This window comes from Coturnix japonica, chromosome 1 (assembly GCF_001577835.2).
Source record: "Coturnix japonica isolate 7356 chromosome 1, Coturnix japonica 2.1, whole genome shotgun sequence".
In the NCBI taxonomy this organism is placed as follows: Eukaryota; Metazoa; Chordata; class Aves; order Galliformes; family Phasianidae; genus Coturnix; species Coturnix japonica.
In genome coordinates, this window is record NC_029516.1 from 174,800,342 (window position 1) to 174,820,303 (window position 19,962).

General features: G+C 48.5%; 1 protein-coding gene across 1 annotated transcript in view; it reads right to left on the reverse strand.

Annotated features, from left to right (window-relative positions):
- FCHSD2 (FCH and double SH3 domains 2) overlaps positions 1-19,962 on the reverse strand; it is a 100,735-nt gene that overhangs the window by 47,070 nt on the left and 33,703 nt on the right. The window contains exons 4-9 of the mRNA XM_015852530.2: positions 7,860-7,936; positions 7,319-7,463; positions 4,194-4,327; positions 3,736-3,794; positions 3,423-3,425; positions 2,632-2,753 (exon numbers count right to left, since the gene is read on the reverse strand). Of these exons, the coding sequence (XP_015708016.1) occupies positions 2,632-2,753; positions 3,423-3,425; positions 3,736-3,794; positions 4,194-4,327; positions 7,319-7,463; positions 7,860-7,936 (540 nt within the window). The remainder of the gene's footprint in view (positions 1-2,631; positions 2,754-3,422; positions 3,426-3,735; positions 3,795-4,193; positions 4,328-7,318; positions 7,464-7,859; positions 7,937-19,962) is intronic.

Genomic DNA, 19,962 nt, shown 5'->3' on the forward strand with positions numbered 1-19,962 from the left:
CAAGGCACATTGTCTTTGAAGATTACCCCATCTGCAGTACTGAGTCCAGGCCTGGGGTCTCCAGCAAAGGAAGGACGTGGAGCTCTTGGAGAGGGACCAGAGGAGGCCACTGAGATGGTCAGAGGGCTGGAGCAGCTCTGATATGAGGAAAGGTTGAGGGAACTGGGCTGGTTTAGTTTGGAGAAGAGAAGGCTGCAGGGAGACCTCATTGTGGGCATCCAGTACTTGAAGGGAGTGAATAAACAGGAGGGGGAACGGCTGTTTGTGAGGGTGGGCAGTGATAGGACAAGGGGGAATGGTTTAAAGTGAGACAGGGGAGGTTTAGGTTGGATCTGAGGAGGAAGTTTTACACCCAGAGGGTGGTGACGCACTGGAACAGGTTGCCCAAGGAGGCTGTGGATGCCCCATCCCTGCAGGGGCATTCAGGCCAAGGGCTGGATGTGGCTCCTCGGCAGCCTTTACATCCTTGACAAAACACGGGTGCAGAACAATCGTTTTGTGTCTGCACATACACGCTGCAACAAAATAAACATCTTAAATACAGGCAGATTATCAGAAGCTGGATGTCAACGGGAATTCTGCCAAGGAAACGTCCATTTGGTGCCCGTTACACAAAACAAAGGACTTGTGATTTCATTTGTCACAGGACAGAACAACAGCAGCCAGCTCTGAGTCAGAGCCAGTGAACAGGAACAGCACCGGCCTCTATCAGACTCTGAGCAAGAGAGGCATCTCCAGCCCTACGTGTATTTTTCCAAACACTTTGTTCCAACACAGAGCAGCTCTGTCACTGCAGAAGTGTCACCTTTCTGCTTCTTCACATTTGCTCTTTTACAGAGGATCATACAACCATAAAATCATCGAGGTTGGAGAAGCCCTCCAAGAATCACAGTCCAACTGCAACCCACCCCACTATGCCCACTGATCCCACGTCCTTCAGTGCCACATCCCTACAGCTCTGAACACCCCCAGGGATGGTGACCCCCCCCTTTCACCCCCATGGGCAGTTGTGTCACTGCATCACCACTCTTTTGGAGAAGGGATTTTCACAAATACCCAACCATGGCACAACATGAGCCATCACATTCTCATCCTATCCCTGTTATGCAGGAGCAGAGGCTGACCCCCCCCCTCACCACAACCTTCCAGGAGCTGTAGAGCCATTGAGGTTTCCCTTGAACTCCTCTGTCTCACACTGACCCATCCCATTCCCCAGCACTGCACCCCAGACCCTTTTACACCCTGTTTTAGCAGCAACCACCTGTTAAAAGAGGGGTGAACTTTCACTGGTGTTGCTGCTTGTAAAGCACCACAAGGAGCTGATGTTCAGAAGCCAGAAAGCCAAGGATGCAGCAGCGTCACCGAACAGATGGCAGGTATTGGAAGGGACCCCTAAAGGCCATTGGTCCCACTCCTTTATCGCCCAAAGGTTCCTCTATCAAAGAAGTAATATTCTGAAATATGATTTAAATAAAGGATTTACCTCCAGGTCATCAGATAACAAGCGCGCTGATAACAATCTGAATGGCATAAGGAGAAAATGGAAGGCATTCACAAATACAGACAGCCCCGAGGAGTTCAAACAGAAGGAGTACTGACTATACCACAGATATGACTGATAGCAGCAACGTGGCCACCATATACAACTCCATAATAGAAAGGTCCATGCTAAAGCATCACAATGCTGAACATGTAAATCAGTGTGGTCAGATGCTCCAGCTGCACTGGAGACCCCAGACTTCATTAGCATTCCACGATGCTAATTCAGTTACCTGGATTTCAGATCCATATATTTCTTCATCCAGTATAAAAAAGCACCTTGTTAACGCAGTGATTTGTCACAACCTGCAGCCCTTGTCCAGCTGAGAAAGTCTACCCAATAACTGCAGCACAGGGAGGTGTTAAATTCTTCACGCAAAGCCATTTGAAATGCAGCTCACAAAGACAGTAAATTGCTGTGCCTGACTGCATCGCCATGAAACAGTTCATAGATAACAAATCCATATAAGCTTTTGAAAATGCCAATGCATGGAATGCAACGACATAAAGTCTCACTTAGCTTTACGTAGCTGGTCCCACCATATATTACAATTGCTCTCAGTTATAAAAATATAGCATATTTCAGTAAATTTAAGAGGAAAAGCCTGTGAGCAATTGTATTTGAACTTCCTTAGCCTGCCAGGAGTCCAAGTACCTGCAAAGCTGGGCAACATCAAGCTGCCACGGGTGGAACAGCCAGTGATGTGACCCTCTCTGAGCTTAATGCTTTCAAACCAACAGCGTCCATAGCCACGTGTCCATCAGCTACACCAGAAAGAAGAGCTCTGATCAGACAGACACAAAACCAGTCATTCGATACACCACTGAAGAAGTGAAATGAGGAAATCCAAGTCTGAGTTTTTCAAACCTGATTCCTTTCTTGAGCTTAGGCAGCTGCTTGGCTTTGGTACCTGATTACTGTCTCCAAGACTACTGCACACCACTGAACGACCCATGGCACTGCTCACAGCTGGTGCAGTATGTGGCAAACCAGCAGCGCTGCTGCAAAGCAACGCTGGGTCTTGTACATCCTTAATTTGTTGTCCAGATTTTCGCACGTCCCATCTCCCACACACAGCTGAGCTCCCTTACCTTCATAATGTTCACCAAGTCTGTTTGGTAGTAGCGGTCTTGGTGTGCATTAGCAGCTGCTAGAGTGAGAAGATAATCATTCCGTGCATGGAATAGCCTTGGATTGCACTCTGATCGTCGTGCTTTTTAACTGCAACAAGAAACAGAAGGTAAAGGACAGGTACTAATGAGAAGTGAGTGACTGAATAAGTATTAACAGTAGATTAAGATGTGTACATATGTATACTAATATAGCAAGAACGTAAAAGGACTAACAGCTTAATGTTGGTAATGGGAAGGGGTATTTCATTTTTGTTTCTCTCATCCAGTTGACATTTCATAGAATCATAGGATAATAGAATGGTTTGGGTTGGAAGGGACCTCAAGGATCACAAAGCTCCAACCCCCCACCACATGCAGGGCCCACAACCTCCACATTGATACCAGCCCAGGCTGCCCAGGGCCCCATCCAAGCTGGCCTTGAACACCTCCAGGGATGGACGGGGCATCCACAGCCTCTCTGGGCAGCTGTTCCAGCACCTCACCACTCTCTGTAAACAACTTCCCCCTGACATCCAACCTCAATCTGCCCTCCTTCAACTCCAAACCATTTCCCCTTGTCCTGCTGTTATCTGCCTGCTCAATGTGTTGACTCCCCTCCTGTCTGTAGGCTCCCTTCAGGTCCTGGCAGGCTGCAATGAGGTCACCCCGCAGCCTTCTCTTCTCCATGCTGAACAAGCCCAGCTCCCTCAGCCTGTCTTTGTATGGGAGGTGCTGCAGCCCTCTGAGCATCTTTGTGGCCTCCTCTGCACCCTCTCCAACAGCTCCCTGTCTTGTATTAAGAGCCCCAGACCTGGATGCAGCACTGCAGATGGGGCCTCATGAGGGCAGAGCAGAGAGGGACAATCCCCTGCCTGTCCCTGCTGGCCACCCCTGTGCTGATGGAGCCCATTCAAACATGGTTCTTAAGCCAACATTTCACACATGGTTCTTAAAACACAGTTATGACTCCCACTGGAAGAAAACTCCCTTGTACATTGGGCCATATGTAATCCTGCAGTGAGCACTAGAAGAGCCACATGCCTGGCGAAACAGCTTCAGAACACTTTGACAGTAAGTAAGAACTCACCTTTACACTTGCCTTTTGCAAGCTTATCCTTGACTGAAAAAGACTAAGTTTGGACCTGAAAACAAGAGAAAAAGCCAAGATATTAGTCTTACACCTTTCGTACAAAACCACAGGCCAAACATTTCCCTCTTTGTCCTCTGTTTAAAAGCTGCAGGTCCTTGCACAGCCATGATGGTTGCCTGCCTCCCCTGCTCGACTTGCTTTCATGAAGCAAGAGGAATCGACCTCTTGTGTAGTTGCGCATGAAGGAGCACAGTTACAAAGCCTCAACTTTTTGAGGCAGAAGATGTTGCCCATCCTCACTCCAAAAGGAAGTTAGAAAATGAATCAGAAGAAGCTAATTGAAAGCAATTATCTCTCTTCTAAAAGAATATCGGGTGTAAAAACGAAGACAGAGATAAATCTGGTTTATACGCATGCAATTATTTATACATATGCTATTATAAAAACATACTTGGCCTCGATATCAGCTTTCTCCCGCACTGCTTGAGCCATCTGTTCAGTCTCAAAATATTTCTTCTTGCCTTTGGCTAAATCTTTTACTGTCTCTTGTAACTCCGCTTGGATCCGTGTCAGCTGGTCCACGTACTGAAAGAAACGTTCAGGAAACAAGACATGAGCATTGCTTGCGTGCAAATACCACCGTCACCATTTTACTGCTCTTCATTACACTGCATCCTACACAAGGAGGTCTCCAAGTCAATCCTGGTCCATTATCCGTGCCTTTCTTTTCAAGCCAATCTGAACATAAAATCATCTTCCTTTGCTTCAACTGCTGTTTAACTACTCAACTTCAACGAGAACTCACAAATTAAACATAAAAGTTCTGAAAGCTTTTGATGAGATAATTGGTTGAGATGACTGGAATACAATGGGGAAAAATCCAGAGGCAATTCACCAGAGGTGAGATGAAAAACGCTCCCCCTTTCCTTCTCTATTATCTATAATGAAACACAAAACTCAATGTGGAGAAGACAACAGCACAATAGAACCAAGAATTTGATGACATTATCGAGCTCTGATTGGGTTCTATCAGAAATCAGTGTCATATAAAAAGAAAACCTTTGGGCCACTGAAGAGGTAAAAAATAATCCCATCCCTTTCCATGAACACAACACAACCAGACAGTATCAGAAAAGAGAAGTCAAAGGAACAGCAGAAAAAGACTGAATTTATCAGTTCTCCAAACCCTTTATCTATCTCAGACATGGGTGGGAAAGGAGGTATGACCTCCCCCCAGAAGGGAATTGTCAGTGTTGAAATGGATGAGTAATGACCTTCTCTAACCCAACGCAGCTCAAGTACACACAGCATTCTGGTTGACAACACAGGCTTCCATTTTAGGGACATGGCCTCAAGTGTGAGGACACAGCCACCCTTCCAAGCACAGCCCCAAATCCCACCTGTACCACACAACCCCCAGCCCAGACCCCTCCATGGGCAGGGACCCCCAGGGCCCAGGATGTGCCCACCCTGCTGCTGGGTGCTCTCATTCACCCACAGCCCCAATTCCACCCCCAGTCACCTGTAATAAACTCATCCTTCTGCCAGAAATTGTTCACCTTCTCCCTGCACAACTCTGCTCATCTTCTCACTGGCTGCTAAATACGAGTTCCCATTAAAACCATTATTTTGCACGTGCAAGATCAGAAACGTGAAGGGCAAACTGAGCTTTTGTTGGAAATCTTTGAGTGCAGGGGAGGAAAACAAAAGGCAGAACAACCTGCATATACCGGACAGAGGAAATCATTTTCATAGGAGTGGGGTTTTGCTGCATCAGTCAGTACTTGGATCCCTTAAGCTTCCTACTGGCATCCAAAAATTAAAATATCAGATAGCCCCTGTTGGTAATGCTGCCATTTGGAAAACATTCTATCACAGAATGATAGAATGGCCTGGGTTTCAAAGGACCACGATGATCATGTAGTTCCAACCCCCTTCTGTGTGCAGGGTCACCAACCAGCAGCCCAGGCTGCCCAGAGCCACATCCAGCCTGGCCTTGAATGCCTGCAGGGATGGGGCATCCACAGCCTCCTTGGGCAACCTGTTCCAGTGCGTCACCACCCTCTGGATGAAAAACTTCCTTCTAAGATCCAACCTAAACCTCCCCTGTCTCACTTTCAAACCATTCCCCCTTGTCCTATCACTGCCCACCCTCACAAACAGCCGTTCCCCCTCCTATTCATACGCTCCCTTCAAGTGCTGGATGCCCACAATGAGGTCTCCCCGCAGCCTTCTCTTCTCCAAGCTCAACAAGCCCAGTTTCCTCATCCTTTCCCCATAGGAGACCTGCTCCAGCAGTAGCCCTAAGTTGACAGCACATCAAGTCGCTCAACCCACTGTAACAGCGGAAGGAGACTCCGCTTTGCGCAGCATCCAGGCTGCTCAAAGTTTGACCACTCCAGAGTGATTGCACCGACTCCACATTTAAATTTCAATTAGGTTTTATCAGGATTTAGTATAATACAGAACGTATCTTTCTGGAAACCCACAGGAATGCGTGATGGATTGCTGTGTATGAAACAATGCTTTGGTTGTGAAGGATAATGAACAGCGCCAGGTGGATGGCTATTCCACACTGCAGGAAAGGCATGATGTTATCTGATGCAATCACAACCTTTGCACCAAAAGTCCTGCCCTGATAACAGCAACAATCCATCCAATAGTTCAAAAAATGCAAGAAAAAGGGAAGCTGTGTCACTTCTCTAAATTTAAAGGAGAATTTAAAGCCTCCATTTCTACTACCGACCCATAAACTCTCTGAACAACCAGCGTGTGCAGAGGAAGGAAAGTGAAAATTATTTACTAAATCAAGATAGTACAGATTGTAGATGGTTCTGCCTGGAAAGCTTCAGAGAACTATAAAATTCCCCAGCCCGATAAAGGAACAACATTAATAAAGGTGATTTTTTTCCTCCAGAAAGGAAATATTACATAGACTGCCAGGAGTGCAGGACAATATACTTATGGTATGACCCAACTGATGATCTGAGGAAGGCACTGAGCGCACCCTCAGTATGTTTGCAGATGGCAACGTGATGGGGGAAAGTGCTGATCTGCCTGGGGGTAGGAAGGCCCCACAGAGAGACCAGGACAGGCTGATCAATAGGCTGGGGCCAATGGGATGAGGTTCAACAAGAGCAAGTGCTGGGTTAAGTTCTTTGGTCATGACAACCCCAGGCAGTGCTACAGGCATGGGGCAGTGTCTGGAAGATTCAAGTTGGACATCAGGAAACATTTCTTCTCCCAGAGGGTGGGCAGGCACTGCAATGGGTTGCCCATGGACGTGGTGGCCAGCACCCATTCCAACAGGAATCCACTCACACCTGTCACTGCCACAGCACTTCATTGGGACAGCCACTGTGTGATGTCAGACATGCAGAGATAACATTCACCATGCCTAAAGCTCTCACTTCTGAGCTCACGTCTCAGCTCTCATCCCAAAGCTCTGTTCCTACACAGCTATTTCCCCCTATAACACGCACCTAAAGAGACTGAGAAGTGCCCAGCTGCTTTAGAAGCACCACAGTAAAATACTTCTGATTTCCTAAATAAACAGCCCCAAGAAAGTACACTTACCTTTTTCAGCTGCTGTTCCTTGAAGCACCTTACAGTCCTGGCTGGTTCTGAAATCAAGTTCTTATAGTTCTCGCAGATATTGAGTCGGGATTGAGCCACCTGCATCGTGCCTTCCAGGAGTGATTTCCAAACGGAGTACATGCTCCTGCAGGAAGGAAACAGAAGCAGTGGGTTGGAAGAGGATAAGGAGGTCAGGTGTTATGCTGACAGTGCGCTGCTCTGCCTAACAGTGGCACTTTGTGCTGACCTTAAAGCTATTTCATAAAATACACATCTATTCCTTCACCAGCTTCCTCAAACTTAATATGCACAATTACGGCTGTTATCTGGTTGTGCCATTTGTTTTTCCAATCTCCCCAAATTATCCACATTACAAACAGATATTTAAGGCTGTTACAAAACTTCAGAAGAAAACAAAGCTTCCTTTTGAACAGCAATGCATATAAATCATTGAAGAGCAGCGTTTCATTGTCGGGAAAAATAATGACACAAATTGAGAAGATAAAGATGGTTATTTGGAGAAACCCAACTGTTAAATTACCTATAATCAGGTCGTTCATCAGCTTTCATTCCGAGCCAGTCCTTCTTCAAGTACTGGCTAGCCAGCTTCTGAATGCTCTGTAGAAAGAAAGAGAAACATATTCAGCTACGAGGTGCCTAAGGAACCATTTCTGCTCTTCTATCAGCGATAACAGTGACAGGACGAGGGGAAATGGCCCCAAGTTACGCCAGGGCAAGTTTAGGTTGGATATTAGGAAGAACTTCTTTACATAAAAGGTAGTTAGGGACTGGAATAGGCTGAACAGGGAGGTGGTTGAATCGCCATCCCTGGTTGTGTTTAAGAGCTGTTTGGATGTGGTGCTCAGGGATATGATTTAGTGTAGGGTTGTTAGAGTTAGGGTTCTGGTTAGGCTGTGGTTATAGGGTACTATGGTTATAGGGTACTATGGTTATACGGTACTATGGTTATAGGGTTCTGGTTAGGCTGCGGTTGGACTTGATGATCATCAAGGTCTTCTCCAACCTGGGTAATTCTATGATTCTATAACCAATGGGTAAAATCTGAACTGTAAAGAAGCAATTTGTGTTTAGTTTGAATAAACAAATATCACGTGGGTTCATCTCTCTTCTTTTTCATATGTTTAAGTTCCTGCCGAGATGCATTAATGAAGGTCCCATTGCTATGACCTCACTGCACACTTAAATGCTCTGTGTGTGAACATCCCCTGCACAGCCAATACCATGGACAACACTTCTAAGCAGCACGTGGCCAATCTCAGAAGCAATGAGATGAGGTGTAGGGACACGGATGTTGTCCCTACACGGAGATGGGAAGCTTCGCTTGTTCCATAGGGAATTCATGAAGCTGTTGCTCGCAGGATGGAGACCTTGCTTGGAAGAGCACAGCAGGGGAGAGACTGGGAAAAGCAGCTCAGTTTTAATTATTAATGCTCGTTTTACTGCTCAGTCTCTGCACTGCACTTTGCAAACCTCAAAAAAAATCAATAACTTTGGAGAGCAGAAAATTGAGCTGTAACACAGGCAGGGATGGCTGCTGCACAGGGCAGACGCTGCTTGCACAGAGCATTGGGACCAATGGCCATGGGCACCTCCAACAACAACCAAGTGAAGATACTCCAATAAAATCCCCATTTCAGGTCCCTCCTTTTGGGCAGACACATAAACAAGACTTAGCACAGGAATCTGATGCTGAATGGCTCATTCCCAGCACATTGAGTCAGCACAAGTGTGAGTTTGTGGCTATGGGTTTCCCTCTGCCCTGCCCAGTTCCCCCAGTGCTGCCCACAGCAAAGCTCAGCCACCCTCCATCCGCTCTGACAGCCCTGAAGTTCTCCTTAGAGAAAACCCCCTGAAACACCTCAAAACAGTACGGTCAGACCTCCTGCTCATCTCAGACCACGTGCATCACTCATTCATCCACTGGTTCATTCATTCATTCACTCATTCTCGCTCATTCCAACCTCTGCTGGCAGTTGGTCTCTTCCAATCTTCACGTCTCTACGGTTCTATGGCAACATCTGCCGGCAGCTGAGGACAAGCTGTGCCACAATTCATGGCCCCAGATTCACCATGTAGATCTATAAAACTCTTTTTGGCCGCAGGAACCCAACTACTGACGCTGTCAGCACAGAACTGCTATGATTATGCAAGCTTGACTACATTGACCATCAATGGAACAGAGCAGAGGGCTGCAGCCGTGCCTGAGTGATGCTGCATCACTTGGGAATCCTTCATGAGAACTGATAAACCAAATGTTTCCATTTCGCACAGAGCCGCTGTAGGCAAACGTGTGGCTTTTAATGAGACCGAGTACATTTGCTTTCTTAAACTTGCTGCTGTGACTCTTTTAGGATAAGATCCTCCTTGTTCCTCCCTCAATAGAGCTTCTTGTCTGCCTGCCGCAGACAAAGTGCCACTGTGGGGCTGTTGCTGGGATGCTGGGTGGCCTCTGGCCTGGCTGAGGAGCTGCTCAGTTCCACCCCAAGGTGCACACACAGAGGGATGGGGATGGTGGCAGCTCAGTGCAGGGGCAATGAGAGAAGGAACTGCCATTGGAACTCTCATCTTGGCATTGTAGCAGCTCCTATGGCCGTGCCCCAGCACCACAGGCATGGAGGGGCATTTGTTGGTGTCTGCTCATGAAGCTGGGGGTGATGGGAGTTGGAGTAGGAAAAGGAAAGGAAGAACTCAGGGAATATCAGCTTTAATACCGACAGATGATAGACAGCGAGCAGTGACAGCAAAGAGAAAGACATCCCAAATTAAAAGATAATTGATAGAAGTAAGAGGCTTTTAAAAAGACGCATTAGCAATGACTTTCAGTGCAGTCCCATTATGTTTATTAGCAAAAATTAAGAGGTGCTGATGACAGCTGGGACCCAAAGAGCTCCTTTTGAATTGAAAAGAGCAGGGCAGACTATCTGATATAACACATAGCACCGCACAGGATGAATTTAGGGCAGCTTTTCCAACAGTAGGATGCAGGGAGACCTCATTGAGGGCATCCAGTACTTGAAGGGAGTGTATAAACAGGAGGGGGAACGGCTGTTTGTGAGGGTGGGCAGTGATAGGACAAGGGGGAATGGTTTAAAGTGAGACGGGGGAGGTTTAGGTTGGATCTTAGGAGGGTTTTTCACCCAGAGGGTGGTGACGCACTGGAACAGGTTGCCCAAGGAGGCTGTGGATGCCCCATCCCTGCAGGCATTCAAGGCCAGGCTGGATGTGGCTCTGGGCAGCCTGGGCTGCTGGTTGGTGACCCTGCACACAGCAGGGGGTTGGAGCTGGATGAGCACTGTGGGCCTTTGCAACCCAGGCCATTCTATCATTCCGTGATTTCAGTTCTGCTGGCTCTTCCCAAATAAAGCTCCGGTCACAGTCAGGCTTCCTCTCACCTGCAGTTTGTCTAACAGTGGTTTAATGACATCTTGAGCTGCAGGCAAATAAGGGGCTGAGAACAATGATTAAGCACTGCATACAGCGAGTCCTCTGAAAAGAGAAGCTACGAAGCGAAACGAGAATCCCACATTCTGAAGAACACTTCTGCTAGAAGAATGCAAACAACCAGCTGTGCCAATAGAAGGCACCGCAGATGTTCACGTTATGGCACCTTCCTTGATGCTCCCGAATTCTTCTCCCACATTAGGAAGGCTGCAATGAGCAGATGAAGCTCAGCGGTGCTGACTCACCCAAACAGCAAGAGCTCGTTGCCAGCGGCCTCAGACGGCGTCATCCATCAGCCAGACGTGTTTCCCCACGCCTGCACAGTGACTCCAAGCGTATTTTGCAGGGCTGACAATCTCTTCCAAACATTTGGACAGGGCTCAGGCAACGTGTGGGATGGAGGATGTTGTACAGCGTGTGCAGGGCTGTGCACCCGCATATGATTCAGGCTCAGTGCTGAATCCCAAGTGAGACACCGGGTGCTCCCTGCAGATGTTTCAAGCTGCACTTTATTTACCAGAGATAGAATCAATAAAACCTTGAGCGATTTAATGAGAGCTAGAGCTGTTCAGAGCAGGTTCAGTGCAGGGATTGCACACACTTGCTCCCATGTGCATTAGGGAGCGAGGACAAAGCACTGATGGACACCTACATTGCTCTGAGTTTACCCAGGGCTGTAACTAAAGTGCAACTGCTTATGAATATGAACCACACATGGGCAGCACGTGGACCCCTTGAGTACTGTGTCCAGGCCTGGGATCCCCAGTACAAGAATGATGCAGAGCTCTTGGAGTGGGTGCAGAGGTGGGCACTGGGATGCTCAGAGGGCTGAAGCTGCTCTGCTATGAGGAAAGATTGAGGGAACTGAGCTGGTTTAGCTTGGAGAAGAGAAGGCTGCAATGAGACCTCATTGTGGGCATCCAGTACTTGAAGGGAGTGAATAAAAGGAGGCGGAACTTTGTGAGGGTGGGCAGTGATAGGACAAGGGGGAATGGCTTTAAAGTGAGTGCTGGTTGTGGATGAGAAATCATTTTGAAGTACCTGACCACGCAGTCAGTTTTGCATCAACTTAGATACATTTGGGAAGCATTTAGTAAAAAATAAATAAATTTAAAAAGCCCTTAAAAATAACCTGGAATGGCTTTGGATGTCAGCATATTTCTAGTGTGGCAGTATGTAGTGTATCATTTAGAAAGCAAAAATAACTCAGGCAGATGAGTGCTCCAGCTAAACTCGATCTTTTTGACTGGTTTTGTTCTCATTTGCAGCTTGCTCCGAGCTGCCAGCATCTGTTGTGTGGTTGTGGGCACAGATCCTCATTGTGAAGGTGACAGTTGTTGTGATTTACTGAAATCCTCGATCTGAAGAGACTCCTTTGTTAGGCACCATCAACTCACGGTCAGGAAAACCGAGTCAAACTTCTCCCAGCTCCTTTTACCTACAACTGGAAATGCAAACCTTCATGTTTCCTGCTCCTGTGCAGGCAGCTTTTGTCTGGTAGTGAAAGTGGAGCTTGGAAAGGGAGATGCCTTGGTGACACACTGTGTCTTCTCTTGGCCAGGAGGTGTCTAAAGGCAGCAGCAAACAGGTGGGAGAAACCACATGAATGGAGATGCAGCTTGGCATCAGCTCAGCAGCTTCCCAGGGAGGTTTCCACCTGGTGCTGCAGCACCATGAAACCCATTTTATCCATCACTGAGCCCGATTAAAGGTGTTACAGATGAGCAGTCGCAGCACAGCTGGACCCTCTGGGATGCACCACAGAGAATCACAGAATGATAGAATGACAGAATGGCCTGAATGCAAAGGCCCACAGTGCTCATCCAGCTCCAACCCCCTGCTGTGTGCAGGGTCACCAACCAGCAGCCCAGGCTGCCCAGAGCCACATCCAGCCTGGCCTTGAATGCCTGCAGGGATGGGGCATCCACAGCCTCCTTGGGCAACCTGTTCCAGTGCGTCACCACCCTCTGGGTGTAAATCTTCCTCCTCAGATCCAACCTAAACCTTCCCTGTCTCACTTTAAAGCCATTCCCCCTTGCACTAAACCTACCATGCACTGAATAGAGATCATAAAACAAAGCAGCTGTAGCACTCATTCAGAGAGCAACCACTTCCACTCCTGCTGGACCCACCAGTCTGCCCTGCCTGCTACAAAACAGATGCCACATCCTTCCTCCATCCCAATCACACTGTGCACAAACCTTATATGGGCTGTGAGGGGGTGATGGGGTGGTACACGTCTCTATGCACCTTCATTTGTACAGACAGAAAGTGAAAGCACAAAGAGGTGTCAATGAACATGACTTTAAGGCACCCGGTGATGCTGTTTGCTGGATTGCTTTGCTCTACACAGCCTCCTGCTCGAACACATGGGAAACAACTTCCCCCTGACATCCAACCTCAATCTGCCCTTCAACTCCAAACCATTTCCCCTTGTCCTGCTGTTATCTGCCCTTTCACAGAGTTGACTCCCCTCCTGTCTGTAGGCTCCCTTCAGGTCCTGGCAGGCTGCAATGAGGTCACCCCGCAGCCTTCTCTTCTCCATGCTGAACAAGCCCAGCTCCCTCAGCCTGTCTTTGTATGGGAGGTGCTGCAGCCCTCTGAGCATCTTTGTGGCCTCCTCTGCACCCTCTCCAACAACTCCCTGTCTTTCTTCTACTGAGAGCCCCACACCTGGATGCAGCACTGCAGATGGAGCCTAATGAGGGCAGATCAGAGAGGGACAATCCCCTGCCTGTCCCTGCTGGCCACCCCTCTTCTATTCTTCTTATTCCATGCTGGGTGAGCTTCAAGGTCCCTTCCAACTCAAAGCATTCTGCCATTCCATCATTCTATGTTCAGTGCTGGATATCAGCGGACCTTGAAGTTCCTTTTCTCCATCTTCTGCCTCTTGTTGGACTGTGTCAACCGACCCCTTGTGAGTGACCAAGGCAAGAACAAATGCACCCCAGGGAAGTGGACTTCCACTGAAGTGTTTTGGTCTGAAGCATCACCATGAGTCATGCAGAGAAATGCAGAAGAAAGTGAAAAGCTTGAGAAAGAGAATTTCAGGAGAAATGTGGCTGAGGACAAGTGAGCGTTTCCAGCCTCTGGCTGCTGGGGAGCTCAGATCATAGACAGGATGAGCTGACATGGCGGATTCACAGCCCGTTTCCGAGGAAAAACTCTCATCTTTCTGCAAACTTCTGCACAGATAAGAGATGCTGGAGGACATTCCCAACAAAACTGAATAGGGACAGGATAAGGGGGAATGGTTTTAAAGGGAGACAGGTCTGTAGGCATTCAAGGCCAGGCTGGATGTGGCTCTGGGCAGCCTGGGCTGCTGGTTGGTGACCCTGCACACAGCAGGGGGTTGGAGCTGGATGAGCACTGTGGGTCTTTGCAACACAGGCCATGCTGCGATTCTATGGTTCCTTTCCAGGTCTCCACATTTCACACGTTGTTATGCAGCAGTCAGAGCAATGCTGCCAATTACTTGGCTCAAATTTCTGCACTGTTTGTTTTTCAGATGTTTCTTCGGTCTTTCAGCTGAGATCAGAGGTGAACTGGCACTGCCAGGAACCTACAACCCATGAGTCACTTACAGTAGCATTTAACAATGAAACTATCTAAGGAGTTCCAGCAGCTCTTATCTAGGACAGCTGCCTTCCAATATCCCACAGGTCATAAATGAACCACATCCAGCCTGGCCTTGAATGCCTGCAGGGATGGGGCATCCACAGCCTCCTTGGGCAACCTGTTCCAGTGCATCACCACCCTCTGCGTGAAAACCTTCCTCCTAAGATCCAACCTAAACCTCCCCTGTCTCACTTTCAAACCATTCCCCCTTGTCCTATCACTGCCCACCCTCACAAAGTTCCCCCTCCTGTTTATACCCTCCCTTCAAGTACTGGATGCCCACAATGAGGTCTCCCCGCATCCTCCTCTTCTCCAAGCTAAAGCTTCCATCTCTTTATTTTGGAGATCTGGTGGCAGAGGAGCTGGGAGCTGCAATTGCAGCACATATAACAAGACTTTCATTCATGTTCACAGATCTGTAGCAAAAAAACCTCAGAGCACACCCTGAGATGGAAGGGACCTAAAAGGACTCGACTGATGCATAACAGCAAAACAAAGAGCTACCAAAAAGCAACCAAACACAAAACGCTCCCCAGTGCTGATAAAGCACCCGCTAAGGGGAATAGCAGCTTATTAATTTGAAGAAGCCCATAGGAAGAGGAGAAAGTACGGCAGTAATAAAAAGCAGCACGGTAATCTCCTTCCTATGGCTTAGTTTACAGGCGCTTTATGGCCAAAATAAAAGGACTGAAGGGTTTGCTTTGCTCTGCAATATGGCACCAATCGAAACTCGGCCTCGTCCACGAGATGTTCCCCGTGCAAAGGTTGATGTGCTGTAAATGGAAGCACTGCTGTGTGCCACCCCACCCCGCAGCTGTGCAAGGCACTAAAGGTACCCGAAGGAATGTGCTATGGGAAGTCAGAACTGATCCCATGTCCTGGGGTACAAAGGATGGAGACAACACAGCCATATACATAGAAGTCAGAGGTAGGAACAGGGGAGCGCGAGGAATCCTCACTTCCTCTCCCGCCATGGAGGTGAGGCGGACCATTAGGCAACACTTAATTGATCGTTTATAGGAGGGTGAATGCAATTCGTTGTGAGGTTTGAGGTTCTGATTCCCACACCCTCAATTAATATTCATGAGGATCATTTCACAAAGGCGGTGATAAAACGACGGCGGAGCAGCCTGGAAATAGAGCCTAGAAATAGAGCTACGCTGATGCCCAGGGAGGAAATTCTCTCTCCCCCCCCATCTCTGAAGGCTGATTTAAACCTACGGCAAACACGACTCCGACGATGGCTTTTCTCATATTTTTAATCGAGTTATTCATTAGGTCAAAATAACACGGCGGAAAAGCAGATAAGGCGACACAAAGGCAAAGTCCATTTGTTCGGGACAGGTGGCCGCTCTGCAGCCCAGCGGCCGCCAGGAGCCCGGCCCACAATAGCACCAAAGACGATTATGCAAATGTTCCCATTCCCTGCCATTTTCCCAGGAATGGGAGAAGGGCTCCGCAGTGGAAGGAGCAATTGTTTCCCACTCATGTGGAAAACAAACCAAGAGAAAGAAGGGAGGGAATGAGGATGGAGATGGCAGCGCAGCCCAGCATCCGACTGACGCTCGTGTTGCTCTCCAATGGGATTCCCAGAGCAGAGCGCGGCTGGTTGGGGTCAGAGCAGAGTTCAGAGCCCAGGAAATGTATTCTTTACCGGCAGCTATTCGGTGCTTTCCTTCGCGTGCTACCATGGCATAAAGCTGGTGGAAGACGGGGATTCCGCTCCGCTTGTATTGAGGCATCGAATTGGGAACGGCCCCGCAGAGCTGGGAAACATGGGCAAGGAGCCCAGCAAACCATCTGGGAGCCCAAATTCCATCAGGAAGTTATGCTAATGAAGGGCTTGTGTTGTTATGGGGTTGGTTTTTTTCTCCAGTTCCGCCTCTCAATCATTGAGTAGTTAAAAAACAAACATGAAACCGGAGTGTGAACTCCAGGCTTCAGCTTCAATGCGTTGGGGCTGGGGTGTGATTTACTGAAACACAGCACCTTGAGCCACAGTTTAAACTGGTGTAAAGGTACATAACGCAGCATGGCAGGGGTTGGGAGAAACACAGAATGGAACTGCAGAATGATAGAATGGCCTGAATGCAAAGGCCCACAGTGCTCATCCAGCTCCAATCCCTGCTGTGTGCAGGGTCACCAACCAGCAGCCCAGGCTGCCCAGAGCCACATCCAGCCTGGCCTTGAATGCCTGCAGGGATGGGGCATCCACAGCCTCCTTGGGCAGCCTGTTCCAGTTTCACCACCCTCGGGGTGTAAAACTCCCTCCTCAGATCCAACCTAAACCTCCCCTGTCTCACTTTCAAACCATTCCCCCTTGTCCTGTCAAAGAGAAGAGACCTCTACAGACCACTGAGCCCAACCCCTGACAAAGCAGATCCTTACAGCAGGTCACACAGGTGAGCATCCAGATGGGTCTGCAGTATCTCCATAGAGAACATTCCACCACCTCTCCAGGCTGTTTCCATGCTGCAGCACTCTGACAGTGAGGTCCATCCTCATGTTAGGATGGAATTTACACTTTATTCTTAACATGCGCCAGGACAGTACATCCACTTCAGATACAACCCTCCACATGGTTCAAGCCAGCTGTTCTTATCTAAACCCATTCACTGCAACAGGTTGCCCAAGGAGGCTGTGGATGCCCCATCCCTGCAGGCATTCAAGGCCAGGCTGGATGTGGCTCTGGGCAGCCTGGGCTGCTGGTTGGTGACCCTGCACACAGCAGGGGTTGGAGCTGGATGAGCATTGAGGTCCTTTCCAACCCAGGCCATTCTATGGTTCCACGATTCTATGACCTCCCCTCCATCAGGATGACGACAACTGAAAGACTTCACGCTGATCTTTAATTCAAAGCACTTTCTTGGCAGTTCCTGCCTGCTTTAAAGTGATTAATAAAATCCTCCTTACATAACTGATATTACCATCGCCGTTCCTCATTCAGCAGAGTTCAGAGACCGAAGTGCTGAGTGAAGGCTGAACATGTGCTCATCGTATGTACGCTTCCTTCATTACCGCTCTCCTGGCTGTAATTAATGCTGTGATTATTTGGTCTTTGCTTACAGTCCCACCCTCCTCCAGCTCTCAGGCACTTTGCCCTTCCATCAGCTCCACAGCTTTTTTGGTGGAAGCTCCTGCAGGATCAACACACCCGCTGGTTTCTCTACACCCCATAGACCTCCCCAATACCTTGCAGCTCTTTGTCTTTCCATGCTTGCTTGCTCTCAGTTATTCCCTGTCCTTCAGCAGTGCTGTCTTCCATTCTCATGACCCACCTAGGAGCTCTTACCTGGAACGCATCTCACCTCAGCCCCCCTCCTCTCACCACTCTACCCCTATCACACAGAATCACAGAATGACTCGGGTTGGAAGGGACCTCAAGGATCATGTAGTTCCAACCCCCCTGCCTGGCAGGGCCACCAAACATACACATTTACTAGATCAGGTTGCCCAGGAGACCCCATATATCCCCACAGAGACCCCATAGATCCCCATAGATCACCATAGATCAGGTTGCCCAGGGCCCCGTCCAACCTGGTCTTGAACACCTCCAAGGACAGGGCATCCACAACCTCCCCCACCCCAGCCTTTCTGCATTCCCAACACCAGCAAGCCACTCAATCTCCTGAACGTGCACCCCAGATATCACTTTTTTTCCCCCTTTCTCCCTTTCCCCCTCCAACTTCTGACCCTTCCCAGCTCAGCAGCTCCCCCTCCTCACCCACCACCCACTCCTCACCTTGGGCTGCCAACACAGACCTGCCTCAGCCGTTCCCATCATCTCATTCTTTATGCTGTTCCGCAGCTCTTCGCCATTCACTTCTTCTTTCACCACAGACAAACTTGCAGCCCGCACCCCTTTGTCTCCTTTCTGGCTCTGGCTCCTTCCATCTGTGCTTCCCGTACATCTTCGCTCCTGACACTTTTTTGGTTGCTCTCAGCCTCATCGCTGCCAGCACTGCCTGCAGCTCCGGGTGGGAGTTGCTCAGGACCACCCTGTGATGCTCTGAATTGCAAAGGCCCGCAGTGCTCATCCAGCTCCAACCCCCTGCTACGTGCAGGGTCGCCAACCAGCAGCCCAGGCTGCCCAGAGCCACAGGGTTGTTTGGATGCTCAACCGCATATACGGAACTAATGAGAACTACAGAGAGGATTAAAAACACAGGCACAAGTACGGCTAACAAATAAATAAGCCCCATTTTGCACTTTAATTAACACACGCCTTCAGGCCGTGGCAGTATTGATACTGTTTTGGGGCTTGTTTTTGCATATTAGAAAGATTTGTGCATATTAGAATACCAGCAGCAGCTGGAATTACACAGCTGTATATAGCAGATCTCACTACAAGTCCTGCTCTTTCATTCAGTAAAATTTATGCATTAATATTGTTTCTTGGTTTCTGGATATACTAAAATAAATCCGTACACAGAGGAACAAAAAGCAGTTATAATATAAGAACAGATTTTAAATGCCATTTATTAAAGGGGGAACAAAGCACACCTGCTCTAACAGACATCCAATATAGTCTTCTTCCCATTAGCTCTCCAGCCCCAATTCCCTTCCATAAGGCCACAGCAATGCTGTACAGCCGTAGAGGCAGTGCCACCACTCAGCATCCCATGTTATTACATTATAGAATCATGGAGTGATGGAATGGCCTGGGTTGAAATGGACCAAGATGATCATGTAGTTCCAACCCCCTGCTGTGTGCAGGGTCACCAACCAGCAGCCCAGGCTGCCCAGAGCCACATCCAGCCTGGCCTTGAATGCCTGCAGGGATGGGGCATCCACAGCCTCCTTGGGCAACCTGTTCCAGTGCATCACCACCCTCTGCATGATCCTCAGATCCAACCTAAACCTCCCCGTCTCACTTTCAAACCATTCCATTTCAGCTGTCAGCCAGCAATGCCCCACTAAACAACAGCTGGGGACTCACGGTAAGGTGGTTTTTCTCCCATTACAGGTACCTCTGCCACTCATTCTTAAAATACTTTTGCTCTTTGGGTATTATCTGCAGTCAGGTAGAGCGAATTGCTACGAGCCGTAGGGAGAAGAGGAAAAAGAAATGCATTGTCAATAATCAGCTGCTCCTGGGAGACAGACAGAGCAGTGTGCCAAGTCAAATTAATCCCAGACACAAAGATCTGAATACAGCCTTAAGACTGAGAGAAAGCAGGGAAATTAAATAGATCACTACGAGAAATAGAACCATCCTCACTCGGTCTTTTACGCTGTGGCCAACGTGTGCCTAAAATTCAAAGCTCCTGCAAAGGAAAATGCTCTTCACAGAAAAGCCTGGAGCTTTAAGGAGGGCATTGCTGTGCGCAGAGCTGGGGGGCACAGACTGGCTTCTTCATATCATGCTTTAACCAAACATATATAGACTCATAGGGAATGCCAACACAACCTGGTTCTAAAAGACCTGAAACAGAACCAGAACCAAAGTGAACTGCACCCATACTGGGTTCAGCACTGGGAGAGAATAGACTTCAGAACCACCTTTATTTAGCCCACGGCGAGCTACACATTTGCAGTCTGGTCTCATCCCTTCACTCCAACCT